Genomic DNA, 27,273 nt, shown 5'->3' on the forward strand with positions numbered 1-27,273 from the left:
GATAGCGAGGTCTGTGATTCTCTCCATGATGTGCCTTCGTTCACTTCTTCTAATACAATCTCCACACAGCAGAAGTAAGCGCACAATAACCGGACGCCGAGGCAGCTTCAGCTATGGGTACTTCAGCTAGTTTGTTATCAAAGTCTCTAGCTTCCGAAACTGTAAGACGCTGGTATCCGAAGCTGCCCCGCGGGGAATCCAAAGTATCGTGTTGGCATGAAAGCTGGGGTTGAGGAAGTCGAGCGGTAATAGAGCGGTCGAAGCAGAACTCTGACAGTTCATCGGGTGCTGGCGATGGACAGGAATAACCGTTTAGTCGGGTAAGTGTGCAGCCAGTGGTGATGAGGCATCCTATGGTGAACCATATTCTGACAAAATCAGGTGGCGTATGCAGGGGGCATTAGCGATGTCTTAGCAACGGCTCTTCCTCCTATTGGACACAGAAGCCATGTCAGGTACACGGTGAAAACACCGTGCCACGTTACTGGAATAGATATCCCCATTTTGCAGAGAATTCACCACCGATGGCCCAAGATTCTGGGTCCCAGGTCGCGCGGCGGACCTCGTGTCGAAGAATCAGGCTGGTCATCCCAAACAAGTCCCTCACAAAGTCGTCCAGATCAATCAGCCCACCAAGCAAAATCATGTTGTCTCGCAACCGAGGGAAAGGGAACCGATCAATCCAGCGTCGATGGGGTACAGCCAGCTGCAGTGGGGATGGCCGCAGGGACTCAGGCAAGGTCAGATATTCTGGCGGCGACTTTACTTCTTGGTGAGAACCTTCGCATACTGTGCCTTGCATGAGGCCATGCTGACCTAGGGCTGAATAGATGGCCCAAGCCGGCCAACAGAGGAAATAATGGTCTGTGGGCACTCCATAGAGCGATTGTTGCATCAAACAAGGACTGATAACAGACAAGATTGAATGCGAAAGCTCGAGTGCGTGTGTCCGTGGTGATGGACCGGGCACTACTTCTTTGTCGGGAGCTGTCTGGTTGATAGATCCGGTCCGTCGGAGAGGACTAGTTTCCCTGTGGTGAGACGGTGTGCTGCTGTCACTGACGGCTTCGACTTCTTTAACCACCCGCGAGAGGAGGCGATTTCCTAGTGGCCAGGTCATTAGCTCCGCGTTTGAACAACTATATGCCGTCTGTCCAGTGCCCCAGAGCTTCAGTGGACAGGAACGAGGAGGGTCAAGAAAGCGACAACTCACGTCTCGCTCGCTGTGCCAATCTATCTTGTATCCGCTTCCTCTCCCGGGCATCCTCGACCCCGAACCAGTTATCGGCCTTCGCCTCAGTTCTAGGCCTTCCTCTTTTGCGATTCTCAGCCATTCGTGGGGCTGTCGAGCTTCGGCGGAGTGCTTCACCCCCAGGGTAATTCTAATAGCAAGTGTGCCGGCTTTGTGCTGAAAGCTGATTCTGAGGAGTTACTGCTTGCTCGAGCCTTGCTAGATGATGCGGAGTGAGTCTAGTTTCTGACAAATTTTATACATCACGGAGATGCCTATTGCCGAGGGCAAAGCAGCCCCTGTAGTATAGCATGATGTTCTCTCTCAAACCCACCACGTCTTGCCCCGCATGGAAGGGGCATTTCCGTCAGAGCCAAGGTCGGCTATTCCTTGTCATTTTGATTCGTCGTAATAACCGGGGTGATGCAGTTGGCTAGCATTTTCGTCCCAGTCTTGTCAACAGACCATCGTATTTCTAAATTCTGACAAAATCGGGATCCGCTTCTTTGACCGCCTGGGTCTCGCCTATGCTGTCCCAATACGAACACTTTGCTTAGTGCCACGATTGAAATGCCGAAGAATTCGCGCTGAAGCGATTTTGGATGTGCCGATGTTATAGGTCGACGCAGCTTGGAGCACTATTCAACGGAAAAGTGGAGAAGCTCATCGTACCTCGTCAACTGGTTTTCTCCACGAGAAGATCACAGGCTTCATCCCAAAAGTTATGACACAAGTCTCCGAGGTCATATTCTAGAGGCAGGAATTTCTGCGACACGCTTTTGACGTATGCCCACGAATCCTTGTCGATGGCCATGGATGAGTCTCGCAGTTTGAGAGCAAAGCTCGAAACGCGTGGACTCTGGCGTGCAGCAAGTCCGCCCACGACTGTTGCCCACAAGAGGAATTCATGGTGTGTCTGCCAATGTTGACAAAGAGCACATTCTTCCAGAGCTTGCAGGAGGAGTTTCGTGACCCTTTCGTGGAAACCACCAATGATCGGTAATGTCCATGCGAACTCTGCCAGCTGTCGCACCTACGAGTCAGCATTGACCATCATAACCGAGACCGGGAGGAACTCACAAAAATAATTAAAGACAGACGGGCGACTTCCAACAAACAATCTCCTTCCGATCGTAGTCGCAGGGCCTCGTGCTGTATAGCGCGACGAGCGTGGACCATGAGCATGAAGTCTGGACTTCTGCGGGGATCGCGAAGGCAGAGGGAGTATGTCTCGAGAAGGACTCGGACTTGAAGAATGACGTGATGTAACCGAGGACCGCCGCGGAGAGCATCCAGAAACACAAAGCCGTCTTGATAGGTTGCGAATCGAGATTCCACCACATCATCCCATGTCTCTCGTAGTGAAGCCACGAGGTATGATGCTGGATAAAAGGGGGGAAAGACCGGTTTGGTCAGGGTCCTTAGAGAATGTAAGGTGTCGACCCTAAAGTGGTAAGCTTCTTAGCCCTGGAGGGGGTATATCCTTTGGGACTCACTTACATTGATATCATGTTGCTCAGGCCGTGTAGTGTCAAATTCGTCAAGCCTCCCTTCTGATTGACGAGCGTCCTCAGAGCATGCAAATGAGCCCGTTCGAATTCCAAACTGGAATAGAATTCATTGTCTCGGTAGAGGGGAGCGGCGAACCGGGGCTGCTTCCGCGTACGGACGGAGCCATGAATTGCCAAAAGAGTTATGGTCCAGAGCACTTCGTCCGACGCAACCCCTTCGTTGTCCTGTATGGCTCGTCGAAGATCTTTCAGAGCTTCTTGTTTTGAATGAAGTTGAAGCATCTCATTGTGGGGTTTGTTGCCGTCGAAATAAGATCTGTAGCATTCGCCTGCATATATTGTCGCAAAGAGACAATGTGGAGCCAGTAGCGAAGAACGAATGGCGGCTGCTCGAATCTCTGTAATCGCGGCATCGTGCGTGGCCAAGGCGAAGGCCGGCCATTGGTGGATCAAGGCTTCAACAATGTCTCAGTCACAATTCCTGCGGCGTTGACACATAGTCCCTACCGTCATCAAATATTTTCTGGGCTTCGGCGGAGAGTTCCAGTTGACCAAAAAGGTTGAGTGAGCCCCAGCGCGCGGTGTCGAGCAGAGTTCTCGGTGAAGGCGGAGGCGGGGTGTTATCCTGAGTTGTAGAGGCATCGCTCGTCTGGAGGGTTGCGCTCCTCGTCATGTCCCATAAGTTGCGGGTTCTGGGGAGTTGGAGCTGCTCGGTGGAACCCGACGAGGCGGAATTCGGCTCTGATTGGTGTACATCATGCAATCTCTTTCGTTGTAAGCTGCGAAGTTCTCGGTTCTTTCGATGGGAAGCCAGAGCGGTATGCTGGTGCCGACGCGATGATTGAAGCTGCCTATCGACGTCATTGGTGTGGCCATCTTCAACCCAAGGCAGGAAGATGAACTCCATGGTTGAGAAAGATACAAACGGTGAAGTCGAACAAATGAGGATGAGCTGATGCGGGCGAAAATTTGTAGGCGCAATGACCACGGGTAAGCAAGTCGAAACATGATGCGGGATTTTCCGCTCTCCGCTGCGCCCCAATATAGACATGTACACACCACGGAATGGCTCATGTCCAAAACCACTGGTCTCTACACAAAGAAAACAGGTAAATGCTCGACTGGTAGTGCCTGACTTTGTATTCTTGCTACCGAACTGCTGGTGATGGCCGCCGTCCCAATGGACCAGTCGCCATGACAGCATGCCGTTTGCTTTCTTACAAGATGCCAATGCAGATATCGCCCTTGACTTTGGCAATGACCCGAATGTCCACTTCAAGGGCCAATCTCACGTGCACTTTCAAGCTTCCTCCCATATTTTCAATGTCCTTCTTGGAAAAACCCTTGGGGATATAGTCTGGAGTGCTGTCGCCAACATCACCCTCCGCGGGCTTAGCGACCTCCCCCAGACCACGACCTCCTGGGGCGTTGTCGAAGGTGTCATTCCTACATTGACCATGATTAGGACCAGTAAAGACGCAATTGAGAAGAAGACACAATGAACTTACAAATCCTTGGTTTCGCCTGACATTGTTCGTGTCTGTTTTCCTTGGCTTGGATGAGTCCCTGGTCGAGATTGCTCTGATTGAGGCGACTTGTCTGTTGGCAGTCGAGCTATCAGTGTGGCGGTGTGTTGGGTCCCTTCGCGCTTTCAGTTGTACGATATCCGCTAAGTCTTGTCGGCAGGTGAAACAAGGCCTCCTGGGACTGTGAATCTGGCTTGCAACTTGTTCTTGGGCGATGAAGAGTTATCGTCAACTCTCTTTCGAGATGACAGAGAGGATTTCTGTTGGGAGTCGCGATCACTCGAATATCAATGAGTGCTACCGTGCTTGAAACGATTGTCCAGCGCCGTTTCCGCTTGATCCTTCCAAAGTCAACCACAATGCTCCTTTCCCGAGGAATGGTCAGGTTAAGAGACACTTACAGTGGGGTTGAGGCTTGAATGGAGCTTGCTGACGTTGGGCAGTCTGTCCTCGAGAGGCTGGAGATGGGGAATTCGGGTCGGAGGAGGCTATCGTCATCAAAGATGTCCGGGTCTTGCGGAGCAGTGTCGACCGTCGGTGATACTGGGTTGTCACGGTTCATGGCGTACCTGGCGTGAGCATTGAGCACCCAGGCACGCCTTTTAGTAAGGTGATCTGTCGGAAAGCTGGGCCGGTAGGATCAAAGCTGCTCTTGCCAACTCCAACAAGCATGATATCGTCGATGCAATGCGCCCAGGGCTTGCTGCTCAGTCGGTGCAGCGCTGGCCAAGTCTCCGATTGGCCATCTCATGCAGGAACCAAGGTTTCAAAGCTTCCAAGTCACAATGGACGGACTCCACCACCACCATGGAGATGTGAACTGGTGCATGGGTCGCAGGGAGGAACAAGCAGGAAACAAGGAAGATGCCGGAAATGCGCAGTGATGCGCCTCGTAACAGGCGCAGGCAAATGCCACCAACGCGCCCAACCCATAAATTACGTCACAATGAAGTGAGCCTTCACCAGCCATTGACCACAAATACAAGACACTCAACTCCATCTCCACCACAAGGCTGCAGCTCAAAAGCCACTTGTACGAGTAGGATCCTCAGCTTCGTCAGGTACCTCATGCAGAATGCCACCTTGACGGGATCGACAGTCAAATCCTCCTCTTTCGGGCCGCCAACATACTGCCGATCGAAGTGGTGCATCACTCGCCTCTCGATTCACCATTCCCTAGCTACCACTACTTAGTCCCATCTCCGTCGCATTTCAGCCCTGGCTTGCATTCCTGCACCGACAAACAATGGTGCTCTCGTTGGTTACTTTGGCGGCCACGGTGCCTCTGATCGCCACATCAACCATCCAGCTTCAGGAACAGAGTCAACGGAAACAAGAAGAGAGCGAACTCGAGCTCAAAAGAGAAAAATGCCATCTCAATGGCCGGGCGACAAAACGAATGAGTGCCAAGCGTCGAGAGCAGTTCCAGGACATGAGGGTGGTGTTAGATGACGGAAGCCTGTTCCTGGAGCCCAAGGCGGTCTCGCAAAAGCATGCCTTCACTGGCTACTTCCTTCCATACCCAGACAGATCTTACGACGGCATCGTCACCACCATCAATGCCGAAAACATGCTCAACTGGATCTTCATCAACAAGGACACCTACCGATTGCAGTATGGCATCCGCGCAGAAGCCCAACCACAATGGACCGGCCCAATGACCCTGGTACCCGGTCAAGCGTTGGAAGAATGGAGGATCGCATTCAATGGCTGGGAAGGTTTCGTGGCGGTCCAGGAGGGCGACGAAAGATGGGCCATCTATTTCGACAAGAATGACAATGGTTTGGCGGGGAAAGTTGAGGGAAATGCCGTGGTGGAAATTGAATTGGTCCGGGCGCCACTGGAACAAGAAACGAGGAGTGATGAAGAGCCGGACTGAACTACATTCCCATGGTGGAGCCCACAAGCGAGTCTGGCGTAGAACCGATGGCCAAAATGAGCCACGAGCACCCTGATTTGGATTTTCTCTTCTCCTCTGGCCTCACTTTTGCCGGAATGTAGCACATATTTGGGCGAGTCCGGCTGTCTTAGGCGAGTACCTTGCGAGCTTGGTAGGGCTTGCAGATCCAAGTCGGTCTCCGCTCTGGAGTGGGTATCGAGTCGGGGCGCTTCAGGGCTTCCGAAGCCACCTGCGAGCCGATCCTTCTGCGCCGTGGACGACTAAGCCACCCGTTGTCGACAAAGCAGCCGGTCAGAACGAGGCGAAATCAGAGCTTCAAGTGACTGGCATACTCAATCACACGTCCGGAGAGTCTAGATCTTCTTGTTTTACACCGACAAGCGTATGTTGGAGTCCAGCGACCTTTGGGCCTCAACAAGCCATCTGGCATGTGAAGGGTCGTATCGATAAGAAATACGTGGTCAGAACATAAGCCAAGTGGGCTTTTCAGAGAGTCAGAGAATTGGGTGAAACGGAAGTGTCCGTTGACATCTATCTGCAGGGCGCTGCGAATCAGAGGGAGACAACGGAGTGCGATGACGTCTTCGGAAGTTGAAAATTGTGCTTATAGAATCCCAAGTGGCTATTGTATCCTAGCACCATTTGGAACCACCTGGCACCTGATATTCCGTAGGTGGTTGGTTCGTGCCATGAGCCTCGCCAAACCAATTCCCTTGCTTCCTCTGACCTGTTTGTTGTCTGGGTGGAGCTGCTCCGTGTACACCCTGTTCCTCGAATAGTTGCCATATTGTTGTCAGGCAGCACTCGTGATGAGGCGATGTTGAGAAGAATATGTTCTACTCTCCCACCGATACATCACAAGAAGAGGTCGAAGACACTCGTAGTAATGGGCTAAACGCCAGAATGGGCCAGTCCGCATCGCGACCGAAAAAGCAGCCAGCAGCTCCCGCGCAGGAGGAGGAGCAAGAAGGATGGGGTCTCTTCCACTCCGGCCAAGCGACGTCTGTTCCTGAAGGGACGGATTCACAACAGATGCACGAGGAAGACTTACCTTCCGCCGACACTGCTCCGGGAAATACAGAGGATATCTCGGGGGAAGATGAGACCCAGCAGGATCCCGCGACGCGGGGCGACGGAGCCTCTACTCATGAAGATGAGGATCAGACACAATCCCCAGCGTCGCACGTAACCGACTCAGCGCATGACGAGCAGGATGACAGAAGCGACGGGCGTGATGATGAACCACCAAACCGACCCGTTGAGATGAGTACGAATGGGCAGAATCCTGATCCCAACCCCATCAGTTCTGGGGAAGAGACAGTAGATACCCAGACACCAGAGCCACATGAGAACATGACCGAGCGAGAGACCAGCAACCAAGGCATAGACCAGACAAAAGAACCCAGAATAACGGAAAGTGTCCCAAAGCCTACCTTGCAAGCCAACGTCGGAGAACATATGGCGACCAGCTCCGCCGACCGCACGCCGTATACCTGGTTTGATATGGTCATTGATCTCGATGATCCCAAACCCCTTGGACCGGCAGGATATTTCTATGGGCCTTCAACGATGCCCGACTTGCCGCCCTTGGGACCCAAAACCAGTATCCATGTGCTATAACTGACGGGCGACAGGGCGAAGCATGCTTCGTTCTCGGCTTCCGCAGACTTGTTCCACAATGATAATTGTTCGAGGTAGACACCCCCCAAACTGGTGTTTTCACTGTCAGACGAACGGTGCGTCGTAAAAACGGAATCGAGAGGCGAGGTGCTTGGTTGAAGATTGTGGAAATTCTCATTCACGCTATCCCAAGATTGTTCGCCGTGCCTTTGGCGATTCAGAGGCGATCGAGTCCCTCAGCTTTCGGGCGGGCATCAATCCTGAAGGACGGAGGACGTTCCAGACTCTCTGCGTCGCTAAAATCATTAAACTGGCCCTCACGCAACCTCACTGTTGTCTTGTCCAGCCCTTTCCCACTCCATGAGTCGACCGGTTGCTGGAACTTATTCCACCAACCCATCCTAAACATCTCACTCTGCCAGATACCCTTCTTCTCCCATTCCTCATCCGACCAGTATTCTGAACCCGGGGGAACCATGCCAGATTTCGGGTCCACGATACGGGAACCTGCCAGCAAGCTTGCCACGGCGGCGATGCTCCCAATAGGTTTAGGCAGAACATTTCGCATGTCATTCGTAATGAACACCACAAGCGCACATATTAACAACACACCCACCACACCTACTAACAAGTGCGTGGACAGGGGTGACTGGACGAGACGAAAATGACGAGGATTGACATATGCTGCCTGCAAAGGATTGACCACAGTTTCGGTCTCATTGTTGGACAGCGTAGAGAAATCTGCACGGAGGAAGGTGTTGACAACTTGAGCCATGTACTGGCGGTACAAGTGCGTGTACGATGCAATCAGCTTGCTCCCATCCAACAGCTCACTCGTCGGGGTTCCATCCTTGCCATAAACCATAGCATTAAACGTCTCGTCCAGCTCGTCAGCGGTCGATGTGATGTTTAAAACCTGCAGGGTAGGAAACCCAGTATAATAGTCGGAAAACTTGAGTGCCGAGCCAGGATGCACCACCGGGTCAGAGGAAATTGAGAAGTCCGGCAGATTGAAGGTCGCATTGACCTGGACCCGCTCCAGATATTGCGTGCACAGGACCGGGATGAAGTCATCGATTTGGTTGTCTGTGACGTGGCCGTAATATAAGGCAAGCGTAGGGCAGGTATCTAGAAATCCTAACACCAACGTCGAACCAAAGTATCCAGACGTGTTTACTGGGACTTGCATTGAGGTGGAGAGCCAAATATATGCAGAGTCGATGGAGCCTGTGTTCCCGCAGCCATCCGGTGTGCTAATATTGGAAGAGAGGAAACCGCTACTAAGCGTAGTATTCACGATTCGGTCCTGAGGAACAATGTTGCAGGTCGTTGCTCCTCGGATCGCTGGTGTGTCCACAGATATGGTTCCACTTTGGCCAAGCAGATTGTTTGCATTGTCGCCTTTGAGGCGGAGTTGGGGCATGGCAACTTCAGAGTACGTCCACTGGGGGTATGACATGTTACCTTCGATGACGAGGAGTGGGATATTTGTGGAAGTGATCGCTAATGTGGTGGTATTAAACCAGTCCAAAGCATCAACCTGGACCGCAATTCCTTGACTGGTCGCCTTAGTGGTGAATAGGCCTGACACGATGATGGTGAGTAGAGGAGCAAGAACAGCCGACACAGATGCTGCAGTCAAGGCAAAGCGGCTGTGCCGGAGACCATTATAAGTGGCGTGGAGAGATATGTGTCTCAAAGGGTACCAAAGCATTGAAGAGCTGGCTTCGCAATCGGCTTTTGCTAGGGCGTGGAACGACTCGGTGAATTCGATCTCGAAGTCCATTATGTTGAAGAGAGTCGCTAACAGAAGAAATACCAAGACTGGGACATACAACCAGGAGTATCTGGTTGCGCTGTCGTCGCTAACGTTGCCGAGACCGTTATGCGCTTGTGATTGCGACAAAAGGACTTCCAGTGCGATAATGGCGGCGATGGAAGCCAAGATAGTCGATGTCATGCCAATTCTGCGCAGGATGAAAGGTCGGGTCCATTTGATGTCCAGAGGAGCCGAGTCGCCGCGGTCTGGTGGTGATCCATGTAGTCCTGATTCGGCTCCGGTGACCATTTGAATGGAGAAGGTTCGGGCATCATCTTCATATCCCGTGGCAGTCATGAACCTGTGTGGAGCGAGGATCTCGCGAAGCTCACCCAAGCTTCGGTGACCAGTACCTCGAAGACGAGCCTCCAGTGTCGGGCTGCGAGCAAGAATTGCGGCAACCGCAGCAATCGAGTCGACACTCCTTGGTACCACGCCCCTTGGACGGACACATAAGATGAGAACAATGAGCAAGACCGTCAGTGCAGCGACAGCTTGCATGACCCTGATTGGGATCTGTCTGGCGATCAGACGACTCTCGTCTTTCGAGATTGTTCCCTCTACAACCGGCTTCGTATCTTGCGCTGCATCAGAAAGCAGATAAAGATTGGCGACTTGTGCTGCGATTTTCCCGTATATCTTATTAGCGGTTGTATTGAGGTAAGAAGGCTCGAGGAGATCTTCGACCTTGAAGTTGACTGTATCTTGCTGCATCATAGTCGTGAAGACATCCAAGGTGATGTTATTCGACGTCGAAGTGGAAATTGTACTGGCTTGCTGCGTCGTTGCCAGAACTCCGTCAGCAATGTCAACAGCGCTGAGACCATTGAGTCCACGTGCATTTCCTGTCATATTGACGGAATGGACGTTCCCCTGAGGGTCAAGTGTGACTAGGGCCGACTGAATTGAGTAGGAGGGAATGCAGACGATATTGGACGAGTTTAGCAAAGTGTGATTGTTCTGGCTGAAGCCTTCCGAATATGTTGCCGCGATCATGAAGCGGAACCTTGTAGGATCGTCTGGAGGAAGATTGGAGCACGTTACATTCTGAATTGAAGCTCGGTATCCAAATCGATGGGCAGTGTCGTTCTGCAAATAATACCAATCTGGGGCATCAAGGTATGCATTGAAAATCTGGCAGTCTGGAAGTGTCACCGAGGTGTTGTAGTACATTGATATCGGCGCATTACTGCGTCTGTCCGCAGCAATGGTATATTTGAGTATTCCAGATTCGCAGCTGAGATTGGCGCTGAAAGCGTCAACATTAGCAGAATATGTTAGACTGCCGTTGACAAATCCGTCTCTGGGAGCAAAACTCTGAACAGCATGTTGGTCTGTTGTACCGACAGGCAGGCTGATCTTGTAGGCCTTGTGGCCGTAGGCTACATACGCAGCCCTCGAGTCGACTGATGCTGCGTGATCAAAGTCTGTACCAACAAAGGTATTGTTGAGAGCCATTGAGGTTGGGACTTCGTTTCTCTGGACTGACTGGAGACTGAACATCCCAGTGCTTAAGACAGTGACAACTTTGATCAGCACGAACACAATAATGCTAGAGGAGACGGCGAAGTGACCGCGTCGTAGAGATCTCCAGAGCGACGAGACCTGGAGAGGCGTGACATAATCAAGGAGAAGACTGTTCTCTGCTCGCTGAGGGCCTTTTGCCATTTCTGCCCAGGGTTGTATAGATTTTGCGGCGTAATCGACTTGGCGCCAGAGGACCGTAACAACCACAAATACAGCGGTTGGACCGTAAGTCCACAAATAATGATTGTCATCACTGCTCGTCGCAATTCCATGATTGTTCTGCGAAACCGTGTACACGACTTGCAAAGCAACAATGACGGCCACGAAAAAGAGGGCAAAAGCAATCAAAATCCAAGGTCTCAAGAAGAACGGATTCCAGTGTGTGTTTAGCCGATGGCGTGATTCTTCGGGTTTTGATATGTCTGTAGGAACGAGCAACGCCGAACCCGGAGAGTGCTCACGTTGTATCCAGTTCGATCCATTTCGAGAGTTTTCAAGTTCAATGTCAGGGACAGAGCCGTGGGGAGGCTTCGGACTGCCGAAAATAAGGCGCGAATAGCCTCGCGGTCGAAATGTATCCATCAGGACAATAGAGATAGATTTGATAATGCCATGGACTGTGCAGACAGTAAAGGGCTGCCCAGAGATGGATGCTATGGAAGAACTCTTGGAGGAATGCTGGATTGAGAGAGCAAGGAGGGAGGCTCAACAGAGACCTGGTAGAGGCCATAGTGGCGCTCGCGTGTGGTGTGTGTGGTTGTGACCAAATACCTCACTGGCAGGTCAAGGCCACCAGGAGAGTAGTACGATTGTTCGGGCATGTCCAGGGCTGATCGATTTATTTTTGGCCCCTTGAAACCCAAAACTCGGGCGCCGTTCATGTCGCATGAGGGTCGGTTTGTGAAAGCGTAAACCTTGAAGAACTCAGGGTGGCATTGAAAAAAGGAAGTACTGTCTGACAGACGTGATTTCACTGTCTGACACACTGTATTGGCGTAAATGCCACGCAATACTCATTCCGACACACACAAATCGTCGTTAAGCCTTTCAGTCTGACATTTATTTTAACCCTTGGCGTTCTCATTTCCGTCCCACACTACCGAGTACGAGGTAAAAGTTCTCGCATGCTTGGTTAGCTGGTTGGTCACTGGTTGCACCAAATTACCCGTCGTGGCCCCATTCATCACACACATTCTCTTGTACAGTACCAAATGCTACGACACGTCGTTGTCTGACGAAAGTTCTCTTGTGTTGCAGTGGCGGTGTCGGAGTGGGAGAGCGTCGGCATGATTCCAAAATTCTTTCAGTTGATGGTGGTTCTGTCCTCCTGGTGAATTCCTCACTAGCATCTTCAAAGAGTGGGGGTGTGCGTTTGACTGACATAATGTACAAGTACGACTATGATTAGGCCCTCGCGCCCCTGGTGCCAGCTATCAACCATACCGAGATTGTCCCCTAACGCCCTGATCTCCTCAAATTTCTCCCCAGCGGCCAGTTATATCGCTTCCGCGAAGCCAGCACCACCACCACCCATCATAGCGTATCTGTCGCAAGGCCAACATACCCCTGTGCGGGAGGATCTGCAGGAGAACAGAGCACATACCCACAGTATCTACTCGGTATATGCGTGTGGTTTGACGGCCCTGTGAGGGACCATGAGCCCCTCTGCCCCTGAACGGCCTCTGTCCTCCAACCTCGCCTGCTCCGCAATTGGATTGATTTAATTGGGGGAATTGATTCGCCTTCAGGTGATGCCAAAATGCAGGTACAAATTGCTATTTTCTCCTACCTCAAGCCAACATCGGAGGAACCATCTTAAGACTGGCCATCTCAGTCAGGACCTGCTTGATAGCTTCTTTTGTACTCACGAAGCCATGCCAACCCAACTTGCGATTGCGGTCCATGCTGATGACTCGACCCCATCCTCCAAGAAGCTCCCCGTCGATGAGGCCAAAAGTATCCATAGCCTTGTCACCAAAGGGGTTATACTTGAGCCCATGCTTCGACTTCAATCCCTCCCAAGCTGCCAATACCTCAGGCTTCTTGCTCCACTCAAGAAAACTGAATGAAGCTTTCACAATACCAGGTCCGCCGAATCCACGAGGCGGGACAGGATAAGGCATGGTGATGGTTGTGTACGCATCGGCATCGGTTGCTGGCCCACTTGAGGTTGTCTGGTACCAATCGGCAAGTGTTGGCCAAAATTTTCCCCAGGTGAAGGCACTATCGTCACACTGGTTGAGTGCTAGATTACCAGCCTGGGAAGTCAAAAGCGCCCATTCAGCGTGGTATGCTATCAAGGTGGACATCGACTGATGCTTGACAACGTCCCACGCTGCGACATCCCCCGGAAACAGCAGCGGAAGTCCTAGATGAGCCTGAATGGCGGCGTAAACCGACAGAGGCCACAGTATATTCATGGCTGCGCTCTCAACAGCACCAAGAATAAAGCATGGTCGAGTCACCACCCAGCTGGTGTTGTTCTTCTCGCAAAATTTCTGGAGGAGATCTTCCTGCGGAAAATAGAAGTTTCCCTGGATTCCATGTCGAGGATCTTCTTCTTCCATGGGGATGGCCGTTGGTCCAAGATGCAAGCCATAGTATTTCGCACCTGTCTGGAGCAAAATACGCTTTGGCAATATGTTTGCCAACGGTAAGGCACTGAGGAAGTTAGACAACAGAGCCAAATTCTGCTTGGTTGTTTCTTCGATGCCGCTCCACAAGCTCTGGCCTTGAAGGGGAGGTGGTTGGATATATGACGCGAAGTACACATAATCCCTGCCTGTCAGTCAGCTAGATCAAGGTTGGGATGGAAAACCTTGCGCTTCAACTCGCTTGTCCTTTAGGACCTGAGCAATCCCTTCCGGAGTGCTCTCAAGAAAATCTACTGCGATATGCTCGACACGAGGTGGTGTGTGACCCGATGGGGGGCGGCGTGACAGAGCATAGATCTTCTCCCATCTCTCAGGAGCTTCACTCAGCACCTTGGTCATTGCCGAACCAGAGATGCCATTCGCCCCCGTCACGATTATCCGCAATCTCTTTCCTTCATACTCCGGAAAGGTCGGGAGGCCATGAAAGATTCCTTTCGAGACGACTGTTTGCGACATTTTCAATACACTGAAATGCTCTCATGAAAACTGAAGGGGAATGAGGCGAAGGGGTGTGGCGACAGGAGACCAGCTCTCTTATACCCAATGTGTCTCTCGAAGGCTGACCTATATTGAAGCAATTGCAGCAACACGTTTGCTTGCATGATGCTGTAAGCAGGGTGCCATTAGACACCACATTCCTGAGATTTAGGATGAACGCCATGAGCAAACCATGATTTGACGTAAAGTATCACACCGCATCCTGCTCATCCGCGACTTCTACCGATCTCTCAAAGAGGAAATAACAATATTCAGTCACGTGGTCGCTTTCGACGCCTATCCACTTATTGTCACTTGCAACTCCACGATGCCTACGGACGTTCTGATCGACTGGCTGGAAATAGCTGCTATTACTAAGCACGTCTTTGACGATAACTACGCTGTCTGGAGCAGGATATTGGTGTGGCCACTGGTGCCCGTACTGACTTGATGGAGCAACAGCCTGATCAAGTAGTCGTTGCGGATACACGTGCCGAAAGAGAGGATTTTGTTGCGTGGAGCAAGCAATTGGCACGGATACACGTTGGTCGCCAGGGCTTCTAAATGGCCACAGAGACGCTCCTTTCACAACGCTCTTGGAAATTACCAATATCGATGTCTTCGTTCAAAGTCTGCTCAGCCGACAGGGTTACGCATATGACTGATACACCAGTGTTTGCGATATATCGCCTACTCATTCGAAGCGAATGCAGCGAACTGTTGGTTGCAGGCGGACTCGGTAAGAGATTGATTGCTTACTAGTACATCCATTTTCTCCGTCGTGAGACACTTTGAGCTGATGCGCGGGTGTGCTCGTTCCGTGAGCACCGAACGACTCTTGACAAGACCAAGGCCTGTAAAAGTTCGAGGGTCAGGAGCGGCATTCGCAGGTAAGTCAAAAAGCAGAGATTGACTTGAGGACAAACGGTGGCCATGCCGCAAATATACAGCCATGCCGCCTCCTAACGATGTCATTCAGTGACGACAAAATCTCTATTTACCCGTAGATCGGACGAAGGGCAGGAGCGATTGGAGTTTCTCCCCTAAGCGGCTACCTGGGGATATTCACCTCCGCGACCAGTAACGTCACGAATGTCAAAAAGATATCATAGGCTGTCTCCAATCAAACAGACATCGCCAGCAGGAGCAATCAAAGGCTTGATCCCGCCTCGGATTCATGAACTGCACAATGGCTATCAAAGATCTCAATGAGGGACAGCTGATGTTTTGTTGCTATTCGTGCGCGCAAATCAGCAGGAAGAATGGGTATCGGAAACCCAGAGGTTGTCCTCCTCCGAGCTCAATTGGCCCCCAACCTTAGCATTTCCTTTGCTTGACTATTAGTCCGAGATAACGCTTCTGAAAAGCACATGTCGGACTTGTCCTCAAAGTGGGGCGTTGCCATATGTAGCATGGATATCAGCAACACGGAGCTTCGTCCGCTTGACTTGAAGGGCGCGGACCGATCTGAGCCTCAGCTATCGTTGATGTTGCACAAGTATTTAAGCCATGAAAACACTTGCGATAAGACTGTCAAACAGGAGACGGGACCTATACAAGAATCGCAAACACCAGACTGTCTTACCGTAGAGCTCGGAGACCATACCATGGCGAATCGCGGACGAACGCTGGACCCCGAAGTCTTCTCGATCAAAGATCTGAAAGACAAGGCGTCCAAAAACCTCCCCAAGATGTATCGAGGTTAGACAACGCTTACACTCATCTATATCCAGGCCAATAACGCAGACAGAGTACTTTAACGAGGGCGCTATGGACATGATAACGTGAGTTCGCGCTTCTGATCTCTAACCGAAGGAGAAATCGGTCAAAATAGCCAACGTCTTTGTTTCGACAGTCTTCGAGACAATGAAGCCGCCTTTGACAGGTATCGGATACGACCTCGTATTCTGCGCAATGTGTCCACAATCGACACGAGTACCACGATATGGGGAAGTAAAGTGCTATTCCCGTTCGGGTTCTCCCCCGCGGCTATGCATCGACTTGCTCATCCAGAAGGCGAAGCGGGTACTTCAAGGGCTTGTGCAGCTCTGAACGTGGCGATGGGACTCAGCGCCTACTCGACTGACTCGCTGGAAGACGTGATCAAGCAGAGTGAGGGAAGGACAAACCCCTATGCTATGCAGGTCAGTCTTCTAAAGAGTCAAGACTTGACCGTACGACTATTGAAGAGGGCCGAGCGTACGTGGCAGACAACTTTGTTCCGCTTCCTAACTGCATGGCTGGCGCAACTGACAATCTCCACAGAAGCAGGATATAAGGCTATCCTCCTGACAGTTGATGCGCCAATGCTGGGACGACGATTGAATGAGTTCCGCAATTCCTTCTCTATGCCGAAAGGCACCTCATATCCCAACATCGCTCCAGGCATAGACATGAGCAACTTAGAGGGAGGAGACAATGAACTAGCGTATGGTGGGTGTCATGCTGTAACATGTCAGTGCAAGCGTATTAACGACTCTTGAAGAAAACGGTGTGAACTGGGACGAAGCCATCTCATTTGTCAAACGTCACACAACCCTGGAGCTGTGGATAAAAGGAAGTAGGTCGAATTTCCGGACAAAAGCACTGTGAGGCTGATCTATCTCTTTCAGTATACACCGCGGAAGACGTCGTCACTGCTATCCATTACGGGTTGGACGGTGTAGTCATCTCCAACCACGGCGGACGACAACTGGACAGTGTCCCTGCGACCTTGGATGCTCTTCGAGAATGCGCCCCCGTTGCAAAGGGCAAGCTCAAGATTGCCATCGATGGCGGCATTCGACGTGGGACCGACATCTTCAAAGCCTTGGCCTTGGGCGCCGATTTCTGCTTTGCCGGACGAATCCCAATCTGGGGATTGGCAGTGAGTATCTGTCTTGTCTGTAATCCCCTCAAACTCACGCCATTATATTAGTACAACGGCCAAAAGGGGGTAGAGCTGGCCATCCAGCTCCTGTACGATGAATTCAAACTCACAATGGGTTTGGCTGGGTAAGTTAATCTGTCAGAATGACCGCCAATTGATGGCATAGCCGAGATTCTGATTTTACATACAGGTGCAAGACGATCTCGGAGATCAATCGCGGACACCTCTCAATTTTAGAGAGCAATGGTGTTCTATCGAAGCTGTGATGTTGGAGACTCATAGGGCTGCTGTGCAAGAACCTAGTCTGGAGTAATGGACAACTGCACAGAGAATAGGAAAGGAAACATAGAGCAGGCGATGTACTGAGATATATACTTGGTATATGTAGGTAGATGTTTGCTTCTACAGTGGAGAGAACAGATATGCAGGGTCAACCACTGTCAAGTCTCGAGAAAGCGAGTCTCTGGTGATTCTGAACACTTTCAGTTAGCAAATTTCCCACCACCAGTGATCAACCCCTATCAGCCTCGGGGACGGGATTAAATTCTTCCGAAGCCCCTCGGTGGCTGCGCCCAGGCCTCAAATCCTAATCTCGACGTTACAATTGAGCAGGTCAGGCAGGTCATCTCTCCAGTATAAGAGTCGCAGCATTGTATTGAGCCAGGTGCTGTCAGGTTTTCGCTATATCGGCCTTTGAATTCCATCTCAACCACACACCAACTGTTCGAACCATGGCTGAGCGAGCGGAACCTGAACGCCCGAACATCTTCAACTGTGACCATGCTCTTGTCTTGAGCATGGAATCATGTCGGCTTACATTCAGAGTAAGGGGAAAAATCCACAGAAGATGATGTGCGATCACAATGTATAGCATGCTGGAATTCTTGACGAGATACCCTGCCCGAGCAGTCGCTGTCCACGGGGACTTCTTTTGATGGCCTGGGCAGACATGGCTTCCGCGATTGTCTCCCTTTTGTCGCACTTGCCCGGCTCTGAGAGGCCAACATCTGTTTTGCAGTCGGGATGGAGCTGCCACGCTCTCGTCGCTTCCGGGTACGCCTGGGTCGGAGTCAGCAAGATGCTCTATCTCTGTGTTCTCCTCCTCTTTCTCTCGACGTTTCTTCATCCCTGCCGAACATTGGACTTCGAGGCCGTTGACGTGCAGCACTTGGATTGATTGTTACCCTTTGGACGACGACGTTGCTCATAACCCTCCATCTACCACAAGGCCTCCTTTTGGTGCCTTGAAAAGTTCTTCGCTTGGTCTCATTGAGGATACGCTGCTGGTTAGACAATACTGTTGCGACAACTCCTCCCAGCCTTCTTCGCATCTTGTCTTCAAACCGCCAAAATCATCTTGTCTGCGCTTCGCCTAGTGTTGTTGTGCCCTTGGTGAGAATCTTGCAGGATGTCTTGGAAGCTGGCCGAGTTGAGATGGCGTCAAGATGTTGGTCTCAATAAGAGCTGCCGGGAACGCAATGGGAGATCAGGTCAAGACAACCACCTTGAGAGCGAAAGGAGTAAGGTGATCGAATGCACAAAGCGTGGTCGCTCATATACTGCGCCGTGGTGCCGTGCCGTGTTGGGGAAGGGCCCGGTGGAAGACTCTGTCAACAATAGAATTCGGCCGGACCCGAGACCACTGCCGTTGTCTACTGGTCTTTCAAACTCTTCAACCGCTCCTCTTCTTCGTCGCAACCAGGACTCAACAGGCAGCTTGACAGGACATAATCACCCTTTCTCTGTTGTTGAGAGAGACACAACACAGGCCGATCCGTCGCTCAATCACTGTCCACCTCTTTCTCCACACACGTCATTTCGACGCCGAATCATCCTTTGTCCAGAAAGCTACCAGAGTGAAGGGGCTTGCTCACCACTGAATGGTGCGTTCTTCTCTTGACGTGTAGACAAAGACGCCACTGACTATCCCGGTAGGCAATCAGCATTCCCCAAAGAGTTCAACATCGCCTGTGCAGACCGGCGAGAGCAGCAGAAGCGACCAGACCAGACAAGAACTGACAAGTCTGTCACAACCATCGCTCACTGTGAGTCTCTTCCCCATCCCCCCCTCAACAAGGGAAATCGCTCACGATGGACAGAACTTCAACACGGACCCAGACTTACCGAGCCAGTTTGACTTCGAGTTTGTTCATCCTCCAAGTTTTGGGCTTCAGCTCTACAGACCAGCCCAGGTAGTTGGCCACAAAGCAGAAGAGAAAGGCTTGTATTTTGAACATCGCAGTGTCTGGAGGCGGAGTCAGTCCTTTTCACCAAGCGCCCGACGCGTCTCACTAGAGTCAACGCACCATTCTGACTCAGCTCTCCTTCAAAACTTTGCCATGGATGATCCAACTGGTCATTCAAGTCCGGAGCCTCGCACAACGCGTCCCCTTTATCCAGATCTGCCTTCTGCATATGCACAGATCCAGGGCCGCAGAACTGCAAGTCTCCAGCCAGTCTCGTCAAGCAGGAGAGCAACCCGGTTCCCTCTGAGCTCGTCAAGCTCGTCTTCTGAAGATGAAGATTACGAACATCTGCCCTCTGAGAATGATGCCATAGCACTGAAAAACCTACCGTACCGAAAAGTCCATTCAGCTCAGGGTATTCTGCGGAAAGCTGTTTATCACCAAGCGTCTAGCGCAGTGCTTGAGACAAACCTGGACAACAGAGATCCTGACCTAGACTGGAAAAGAGGCTCGACCACCTTGGATGACATTGTCTCTCAATATGCAGATGCCAATCTCACAGGCTATCAGACGCACAATATCAGGACTGACGATGGGGCGTATGTTGAGCCGGAGCCATTGAATTGTGTCACAGGCAGCGAGTCGGCAGACGATACCGCTTGCTTTGGAACTCCAAAGACACGTCAAGGTCATGCGGTCTCTGTGAATCAAATCCATGAGCCTTATCAGCATCGTGCAGAGAACCAACTCCCTCGAAACCATGAGAGCTTTGGTGCAATTGATGACGACGATGAGGAATGGGTAACAGAACCAGAGACTAGCCGCAGTGGCTTCCTGACTCCTTCAAAACTGCGATTTCGTCTGGCCAAAAGAGGGACTGCAGACACGTCTGATACCACTTTGACCGGCAGAGGAATTCCTGCGTCACCCTGGGATCCGCTCTCGAACGCAAAACAATCTGAACGGCGTCCCCAACAACAATACAAAGGTCCTTTGAACTCGAAACGCCACCATCATTCTCCTAGTCAAAAACCATACAGAGAGACAGCCCTAGGGTGCAGACAGCCGCTTCACAAGGCATCGTCAACTCTTAAAACAGGTGGTCAAGTTGCAGACGCTGGTGAACGAGTCTGTCGTCTGGATTCTGCCGGCGCCCCTGCTGTTAAGGCACAACATCATTCACAGCCCAAACTGCGCCCCTTGAATCAAGTCTCTTCAACACATCTCACTCCCCTGTCTCATTCTACACAATCTGCCACGTTATCATCATCTCGACGTGTTCAGAGCGCTCTCCAATCGAGTTCATTACTTCCAAGAATTCCAGATGACACTCTTGTATCAAGCTTTCTCTCCCCAAAAACCATGACCCTCTCGAACGGTACTCCACGAGCAACAGCAGAGAACACTCTCACGATACCCTCAATCTACGACGACTCCCTCAACACCATCGCTCCAGATATGGAACCCCCTCACTTCACAGACGGGACTCGCCAATCTCTCATCATCCCTGCGAACAACAGAAATTTCGTTGGTGAACAAGTTGAAGGTGAACAAACTGGGCCAGCGGCTGTTTTTGACATTTTCGCTTCATCCTCGGACCAGGGTCTTGTTCAGCGTCGCAATATTGAAGGCACGCACATTGCCAGTGAAGACGCGGAAGCTTTGGCTGCTCGACAGTACAACGAAGGAGGTTACAGATTCAACGACGCCGACATCTCTCGATTTCTCCGAGACAGCCGTATTCTTCGCCAGAGTCTTGATGACAGACACAACAAGAAGAACAATAACGCCATATTCGGCCAGCAACGTGTCCTAGTCACCGGGAGCAGCCTAGCTAATGTGTCATCCGACTCAACCATGTTGAACCGTCTTCAACACGCCCGAACCCTTTCCAGCAGTCACTACTCTACCATTGACGACCCTGCTCGAATTACCAGTCAAGTCACACGCAAATTCAAGCAATTCCTGAGCAGCAGCGGCACTGGTACTGGCACTGCGGACAGCGTAAGCTCCGAGTATTCGAGCCTCGGAACTGTTCAGATCCCAACCAACAGCACCTCTCGCTCCCTGATGCTCCAGGAGCAGGAAGAGAACTTCGACACATGTGATGCGATCATATATTGCCAGCGGTGTCCATCGTTCCCTCTGAGCTCTGAGATGCTAGGACTCGTGAGTCTCGAGAACTTGGGCCGTGTCCCATTTGAGCGCCTACAACTGTCCCACGACGGGAAATGGCTTGAGAAGGGCTGGTGTTTCCTGCACGAGCGCATGGAATACAGCCATGCTGTCCTCGCTGGCAACGAGGCAGCCATCAGCGAAGACCTCCGGTCTGTCCAGCGTAAAGCTGGTAGACTGCTGTTGGTCTTGGGCGCGGCGACGTTCTTGGTGGGTGGGTGGACCCTGATCCACTCGATCGGAGAGGGAGGCCCTCTGGCCACTTCGGCCATGGCTGATTTGACAAGGGTGTTGGCTGGTGGGGAGGAGGGGGTGGTTTGCTGTGTGCATCCAAGGGATGCAGCAATGGCGCAAGCCATTGAAAAGGCGGCGGTGTCGGTGGTGGTGTTGGTGGTTGTGGGCGTGTTGGCGGTGCTGTCCTGGGCGGCGGCCACCATTTAGGTGGTTCGCAGGGGTTGAAGCAGGCGGGCGAATGCCCTTGAAATGGATTGAATCAATACGAAATGAACATGTCACCAGTTGCCTCTTTCCGTGTCTTTGCCGTTGTCTTTGAAGTGTTTCTGTGTGTCATCGCCATTGACTTGGTGGAACTGACACCTCGCCATTCACACAAGCACATGATTGTATATGGCTAAGCAGCCCGTCAGACACAAAGGGAACACGTACGGAAGGAACTCCTTGACGTTCAAGAGCATGTAAAAGACACACATCGCAATAGGATTGGAAATGGCGGCGGCATACATCTCAGTGAAATGACCACTATATACGTCCCAGGTTGCTTAATGTACATATCCACCGGGTTGGGTGCTGTCAAGATAGATGGCGGTCGTAACTATCACGCTAAGCAAAGCAAAGAAAAGCAAAGCAGGCGGGCGACAGGCAACAAAAGGAGAGGATAGATGTGTGGGTGGCCGGGTGGTCAAGGCGAGGTGAACGCTCGCTCAGTACCACTACTATTCCTCATCGGCAACGACGTACCCAAGGGCCTGGCCCATTTTGACCTTTTGACCCCTTTCGACAGCCCATTTGAAGCCGGGGTTCGACTCGGTACCGGCGGGGGCCTCGAAGACGAGTACGACGCTGCTCCCCAGCCTGAACCCGCCCATCTCTTCGCCGCGGCGCAGTGCATGCCCACCCAGCACTCTGCTCGCTCTCTCGTACGTGGCTTCGCTGAAGCCCGAATACGGCTCGCCTCGGTCCGCGGCGGCAGCGGCTTGCCTGTCTGCCTCTGTGTCCGTGGTGAGCGAGTTGGTGCGCAGTTCCTTATCGAAATTGATCACGATGGATCCAACATTTGTGGCGCCGACGGGGACGTAGGAGAAGAAGCCGTACTTCCATCTCCCCAGGAGCACGACCCTTTCGTTGAGTGTGAATAATCCCGGTAGGGTGCGCTGAACATAGGGACTGACAGAGTATAGTTCGCCAGCAAAGTGGCGGCGAGCTGTACACACCCAGCTGACTGGCGAGTGAAAGCGGTGGTAGTCACCCGGTGCAAGGTAGACGACGACGTAGTACAGGTTTGAGGATCTGGTTGGTTGGGAAAAGATAGACCACCAGGGTTGGGTGCTTGCCAGATCAGCCGATACGGCCGCCTCCGAGGACGGAGCGGACGGCATGGATGCATCTTGAGTTTTGACTGGGGCTGAAGAAGACTGCGTTCCCGAAAAGAGGTTGGGAAGTGTGTAGGAGATTCCGTTGACGTTGGCGAATTCCTCGTCAGCCGAAATGGACTTTGCGTCCGTGCCTCCGGGTGAATCTGATGGTGTCTGATCTTCTGATTGTGCGGAAAGTTGCGAGTTGGGGGAGGGTGGCGCAATTCTTCCGAGTAGGGCGTCGACAGAATATGTCATTCCTTTGACTTGTTCGACTTCGCCATTCTCGATTGTGCCGAACTGAAGCACTCTGGCATCGGCGGGAGAGAGGACCGCGTTGGGATCAGGGTCAAGAGGTCGGAGTCCGGGTTTGATCTCGCGGTAGAAGAAAGCAGATAGGTTTGGGTAGACGTGGAGGTCAGGTTCAGCCACCTCATCAAAGTTGACACCAAAGATCCAGCCATAGAGCTTGAAACCGGGGACGCGGAGGTAATAGGGAATCGTCAACTCGTTGAAGCGACCCCAGACTCGAGAGATAGCCTTTAAGGGAAGGGTGGACATGATCTGGACCTGCCAGCCACCTCCTGATGGATGGATTCTCTTTCTCTTTGGAGGGGTAGGTCCAGTCCCCTCCGCAGCGCCCTCTCGCCTCTGAATACGTATGAATTGAAACAGGCCCAGGAACGCAATGCCCAAGCCGATTGGGATCGGCTTCCATTCGACTCGCGTTGACCGCCATGCTTTCCCAAGCCGGGAAGTAAAGCTCTCGTTGTCTCGTTTCTTCTTCTCTTCTTCCCATAGCCTCCTACTGTTCGAAAAGGTCCGGCGTTGTTGTGGTGGGAGGCGGGCATGGATGTGCCTGAATGGAACGGGCCGACAAGGGATTGGGTCCTGCAGAAGTTGCCTGCACTGAGGAGATGATGTCGACCGTCGATAGAGACAGGCTCTGCCCACTCGCGCAGCAGCGGCAGCCATATTGCATGTTTGTTGTCAAAAGTAGAAGCGAAGGTCGAAAGGAAAATAGCAGACAGATAATGACACCATGAATCTGGAATCTGGAATGTAAATCTGGAGTTCTGGGGGGAGTTTTCTCTGCTTCTGCACAATGACGCAGTTTTCGAGGAAGCAGTGCCGATCGTGATTCTGATTGGCTCATTTCCGACGCGTCTGAGACCACCGTAAGAAAGTCGCGGAAGTGTCCTTCCAATTCTCCCCATGTCAAGGAATGAGGCTATCACCATTGTCCATCTTCTGTCCCCCAAACATGTATTGGTGATCTTTCCCAATTCTTAAATCTCTCAGCATGGCTTCGTCGTCTCCTGCACCGCAGCAACCCGCGCAGCCGTCGGATCTACCTCCCTTGGACCAAGATCATGTTCACCTGCGAATCACCTATCTTGTTACTGGCAATCCACGGCCACCACATTATCTGGGGAGCCTCAATCTGAACACCACCATATCTGCGCTCAAGGAGAAGATTCAGACTGAGCTGCCTGAACATCCGTCTCCGTCAGAACAACGGCTCATTTACCAGGGTCGTCCTCTACTCCGAAACGATGCTAGCCTACGGGAAATCCTCAGGATCGAAGTATGTACATCTGCAATGCCTTCAGCAAAGACACTTCTGACCGCTGTCTCTTCTTAGCCTGGTGCTGTGCCCGATATCCTCCCGTATACGATTCATATTGTGATCCAGTCTCCGCAGAATATCTCCCAGCCCCAGCAACCGTCAAACTCCGTACTGAACCCCCCTCCACCACCACCTCTGCACCCTGGTCACCAGCATGCAGACTTTGCAAGCCCTTTCAGAGCCGCTGAAACATCAGCCAATAGACTCCAGGAGTCGCTCATCCGTATACAGCAGCAGATTGAGGCCAACAGAGCGGATCTGAGGACGGTTCAGCAGAGAATAGCGTTACAACATAACAATCTCGGTGGACCACCAAATCTCATGAATGGTCAGGTTAATGTCAATGGCCAACCGCTGCCTGCTCCTATTCCACAGACTTTTGCCATGAACTTTCGTTTCGACCTTCCCCCGGATCAGCAGGCACAGAGTCAACAACCTCCGGTCCGTCTGAATACCCAACCTCATCATCTGCCACCTCACACATCAACTCCTACACACACCGTTCAGGAATTCCAGGGTCCGAATGGAGAACGCATGACAGTTGTGTCAGATCACATGAGCTTGGTGATCCCAATCCCAGACCAGGGCCTCGGATCTGGGCAGCCCGCTACACAATCCCAACCGCCAAATCCATCGACTCAAAGACAACAAAACAATATCCCCCCAGCACCTATGCCAACCACCTTTGTCCCACCTGTCAACTTGTTTCCTTCATCTATGCCACCCATCCATGTACCAAGCCCATTTGTGCAGAATCGCCCAAGCATCCCTCAAACATCAAATACGATGGCCTGGCTGCTATCGTCACCAATGGGTCCCCAGGCATTTCTGTTTGCTCCGGGCCATGGCTACTTTTCTACTCTGCCTTCGAGGCCACCGCAGGTAGCCGACAGTGCGCCAGATTCTCAACCTCAAGCAAATGAAGCAAACGCGATAGGGGGAGCTCAGCCGAGACAAGCGGGGAATTTTGACCAACCAGATGCTAACCGCGCAATAATACCGGCGAATCAGCCGCTACCTATCCCGGTTCTGGCACCAGCGCAGCAGAATGGAGAAGACTTTGATCTCTTCGCATTCATCATTCAGAGGGGGTGGCTTTTTTTGCGACTCTACCTGTTCATGTTTGTTTTCTCCGAACCGGGCACCTGGAAACGGTGGTTCATGATTCTTGTGGCGGCATTCATCTGTCTACAGCCTCCAGATGGTCCCCTTACGCTCCTGTTGGCAGCCGCTCGCCGTCACCTCGATAATCTTATTGGCCCGCCTCCACCGCAACCTCCACCTGAAGCTGCGGCTCAACAGCAGAATCCCGCCGCTAATCAACCCGGTGTAGGCCCTGTCCAGGCTGGGGCTGGTGTACAACGTCCTGCCAACGTCCGCGGAGCTACGACAATGACGCCACAAGAAGCGATAGCTCGTCTGGAAGAGCGGCAGAACCATGATCCGCGTTCCTGGCGCGACACACTGTATCGTGCTGAGCAGAGTATAGCACTGTTTCTGGCGAGTTTGATTCCTGGCGTGGGCGAGCGCCATGTCAGGGCGAGGGAGGAAGCAAGAAGAGAAGAGCAACGTCGCATAGAGGAAAGAAGCCGGGCGGAGAACGAAGCAGCTGCGCAGAGACAAGGTGCAGAAGAGGCAGATGCGCCTGTTGGTGAAGGGCAAGGCTCACCAGCAGAAGGCCCAAAACCCGAAGTCGGCGTGGAAGGATCTCGAGAACAGAGCACTTCAACCTCTGTCGAGGTCCGTGACGCGGAGAGTGAATCTGCCGAATTACGGAATAGAATCTCGTGATTCCATCCCTGGCTGAGCAGCGATGCGGACATGACCAGTTGACCAAGACCAAAGCAGAAAAGTTGTATTGGAGTCCAAAGTTGGGGACCACTGGCTCCGTTTGCCTAGTTGTATTGAATAAAATAGCAATGACGATACCCAGAATGACATTTCATGTTTTGTCCCCAGACAGCAAGCACCAAGCCAGCCATGAACGACGAAGGGTCTAGATGCTCCGGCAGACGAGGCGAGACGAAAGGATTTCCTGTAAAGCTTTCATTGAGACACTCTTCTTCCTTCCCTTCTTTCCTTTGATACAATGCTCCGATACTACGATGCTACTATATAATATGCCACTCATAAACAGGTAACCCACGCTATGTCCATGTGTACATATGTACAAATGTACATACTGTTAGGGATCTAGAACACCAAGATACGAGGTGCTGGCCGGCTTTACCAAATAGGATAGGACATGGTGGGACAGGGTAAGATGGGACGAAACGAGCCAATATTCATTTGTTTTCCATCACTTTTAGGACCGGTAGGAGGAATGACAAGACACAAGAAATACGCAAATGCTTAAAAAAGAAAGAAGAAGAAGAAGAAGAAGAAGAAGAAGAAGAAGAAGAAGAAGAAGAAGAAGAAGAAGAAGAAGAAGAAGAAGAAGAAGAAGAAGAAGAAGAAGAAGAAGAAGAAGAAGAAGAAGAAGAAGAAGCCTCTATATCACTACCTCCTGCTTCCTAATCCTCCCTTTGCTGGTTTGACCATGAAGCCGATCAAGAC

General features: G+C 51.8%; 9 protein-coding genes across 9 annotated transcripts; 5 read left to right on the forward strand and 4 right to left on the reverse strand.

Annotated features, from left to right (window-relative positions):
* Positions 1 to 1,907: 1,907 nt before the first annotated feature.
* On the reverse strand, positions 1,908 to 3,649 carry AYO20_00429 (hypothetical protein; the record flags this gene model as incomplete). Its single annotated transcript, XM_022638740.1, has 4 exons — positions 1,908 to 2,255; positions 2,312 to 2,675; positions 2,732 to 3,197; positions 3,250 to 3,649. The coding sequence occupies 4 exons, from the start codon at positions 3,647 to 3,649 to the stop codon at positions 1,908 to 1,910; spliced, it is 1,578 nt and encodes a 525-aa protein (XP_022505705.1).
* Positions 3,650 to 5,514: 1,865 nt separating this feature from the next.
* Positions 5,515 to 6,147, forward strand: AYO20_00430 (hypothetical protein; the record flags this gene model as incomplete). Its single annotated transcript, XM_022638741.1, has 1 exon — positions 5,515 to 6,147. One exon carries the CDS (start codon positions 5,515 to 5,517, stop codon positions 6,145 to 6,147), a length of 633 nt encoding a protein of 210 aa, XP_022505706.1.
* A 924-nt stretch (positions 6,148 to 7,071) lies between these two features.
* Positions 7,072 to 7,788, forward strand: AYO20_00431 (hypothetical protein; the record flags this gene model as incomplete). The annotated part of the gene is made up of 1 exon (XM_022638742.1): positions 7,072 to 7,788. One exon carries the CDS (start codon positions 7,072 to 7,074, stop codon positions 7,786 to 7,788), a length of 717 nt encoding a protein of 238 aa, XP_022505707.1.
* A 217-nt stretch (positions 7,789 to 8,005) lies between these two features.
* On the reverse strand, positions 8,006 to 11,716 carry AYO20_00432 (hypothetical protein; the record flags this gene model as incomplete). The annotated part of the gene is made up of 1 exon (XM_022638743.1): positions 8,006 to 11,716. One exon carries the CDS (start codon positions 11,714 to 11,716, stop codon positions 8,006 to 8,008), a length of 3,711 nt encoding a protein of 1,236 aa, XP_022505708.1.
* Positions 11,717 to 12,924: 1,208 nt separating this feature from the next.
* AYO20_00433 (hypothetical protein) lies at positions 12,925 to 14,244 on the reverse strand (the record flags this gene model as incomplete). Its single annotated transcript, XM_022638744.1, has 2 exons — positions 12,925 to 13,865; positions 13,953 to 14,244. 2 exons carry the CDS (start codon positions 14,242 to 14,244, stop codon positions 12,925 to 12,927), a joined length of 1,233 nt encoding a protein of 410 aa, XP_022505709.1.
* A 1,433-nt stretch (positions 14,245 to 15,677) lies between these two features.
* On the forward strand, positions 15,678 to 17,400 carry AYO20_00434 (hypothetical protein; the record flags this gene model as incomplete). The annotated part of the gene is made up of 8 exons (XM_022638745.1): positions 15,678 to 15,966; positions 16,016 to 16,049; positions 16,121 to 16,464; positions 16,531 to 16,698; positions 16,751 to 16,825; positions 16,878 to 17,131; positions 17,183 to 17,259; positions 17,325 to 17,400. The coding sequence occupies 8 exons, from the start codon at positions 15,678 to 15,680 to the stop codon at positions 17,398 to 17,400; spliced, it is 1,317 nt and encodes a 438-aa protein (XP_022505710.1).
* Positions 17,401 to 19,473: 2,073 nt separating this feature from the next.
* AYO20_00435 (hypothetical protein) lies at positions 19,474 to 21,936 on the forward strand (the record flags this gene model as incomplete). The annotated part of the gene is made up of 1 exon (XM_022638746.1): positions 19,474 to 21,936. One exon carries the CDS (start codon positions 19,474 to 19,476, stop codon positions 21,934 to 21,936), a length of 2,463 nt encoding a protein of 820 aa, XP_022505711.1.
* Positions 21,937 to 22,448: 512 nt separating this feature from the next.
* Positions 22,449 to 24,062, reverse strand: AYO20_00436 (phosphatidylserine decarboxylase; the record flags this gene model as incomplete). The annotated part of the gene is made up of 1 exon (XM_022638747.1): positions 22,449 to 24,062. One exon carries the CDS (start codon positions 24,060 to 24,062, stop codon positions 22,449 to 22,451), a length of 1,614 nt encoding a protein of 537 aa, XP_022505712.1.
* A 328-nt stretch (positions 24,063 to 24,390) lies between these two features.
* On the forward strand, positions 24,391 to 27,254 carry AYO20_00437 (hypothetical protein; the record flags this gene model as incomplete). Its single annotated transcript, XM_022638748.1, has 3 exons — positions 24,391 to 24,675; positions 24,733 to 26,457; positions 27,084 to 27,254. The coding sequence occupies 3 exons, from the start codon at positions 24,391 to 24,393 to the stop codon at positions 27,252 to 27,254; spliced, it is 2,181 nt and encodes a 726-aa protein (XP_022505713.1).
* Between the last annotated feature and the right edge of the window lie 19 nt (positions 27,255 to 27,273).

Source organism: Fonsecaea nubica (genome assembly GCF_001646965.1).
Source record: "Fonsecaea nubica strain CBS 269.64 chromosome Unknown Scaff1, whole genome shotgun sequence".
NCBI lineage: Eukaryota > Fungi > Ascomycota > Eurotiomycetes > Chaetothyriales > Herpotrichiellaceae > Fonsecaea > Fonsecaea nubica.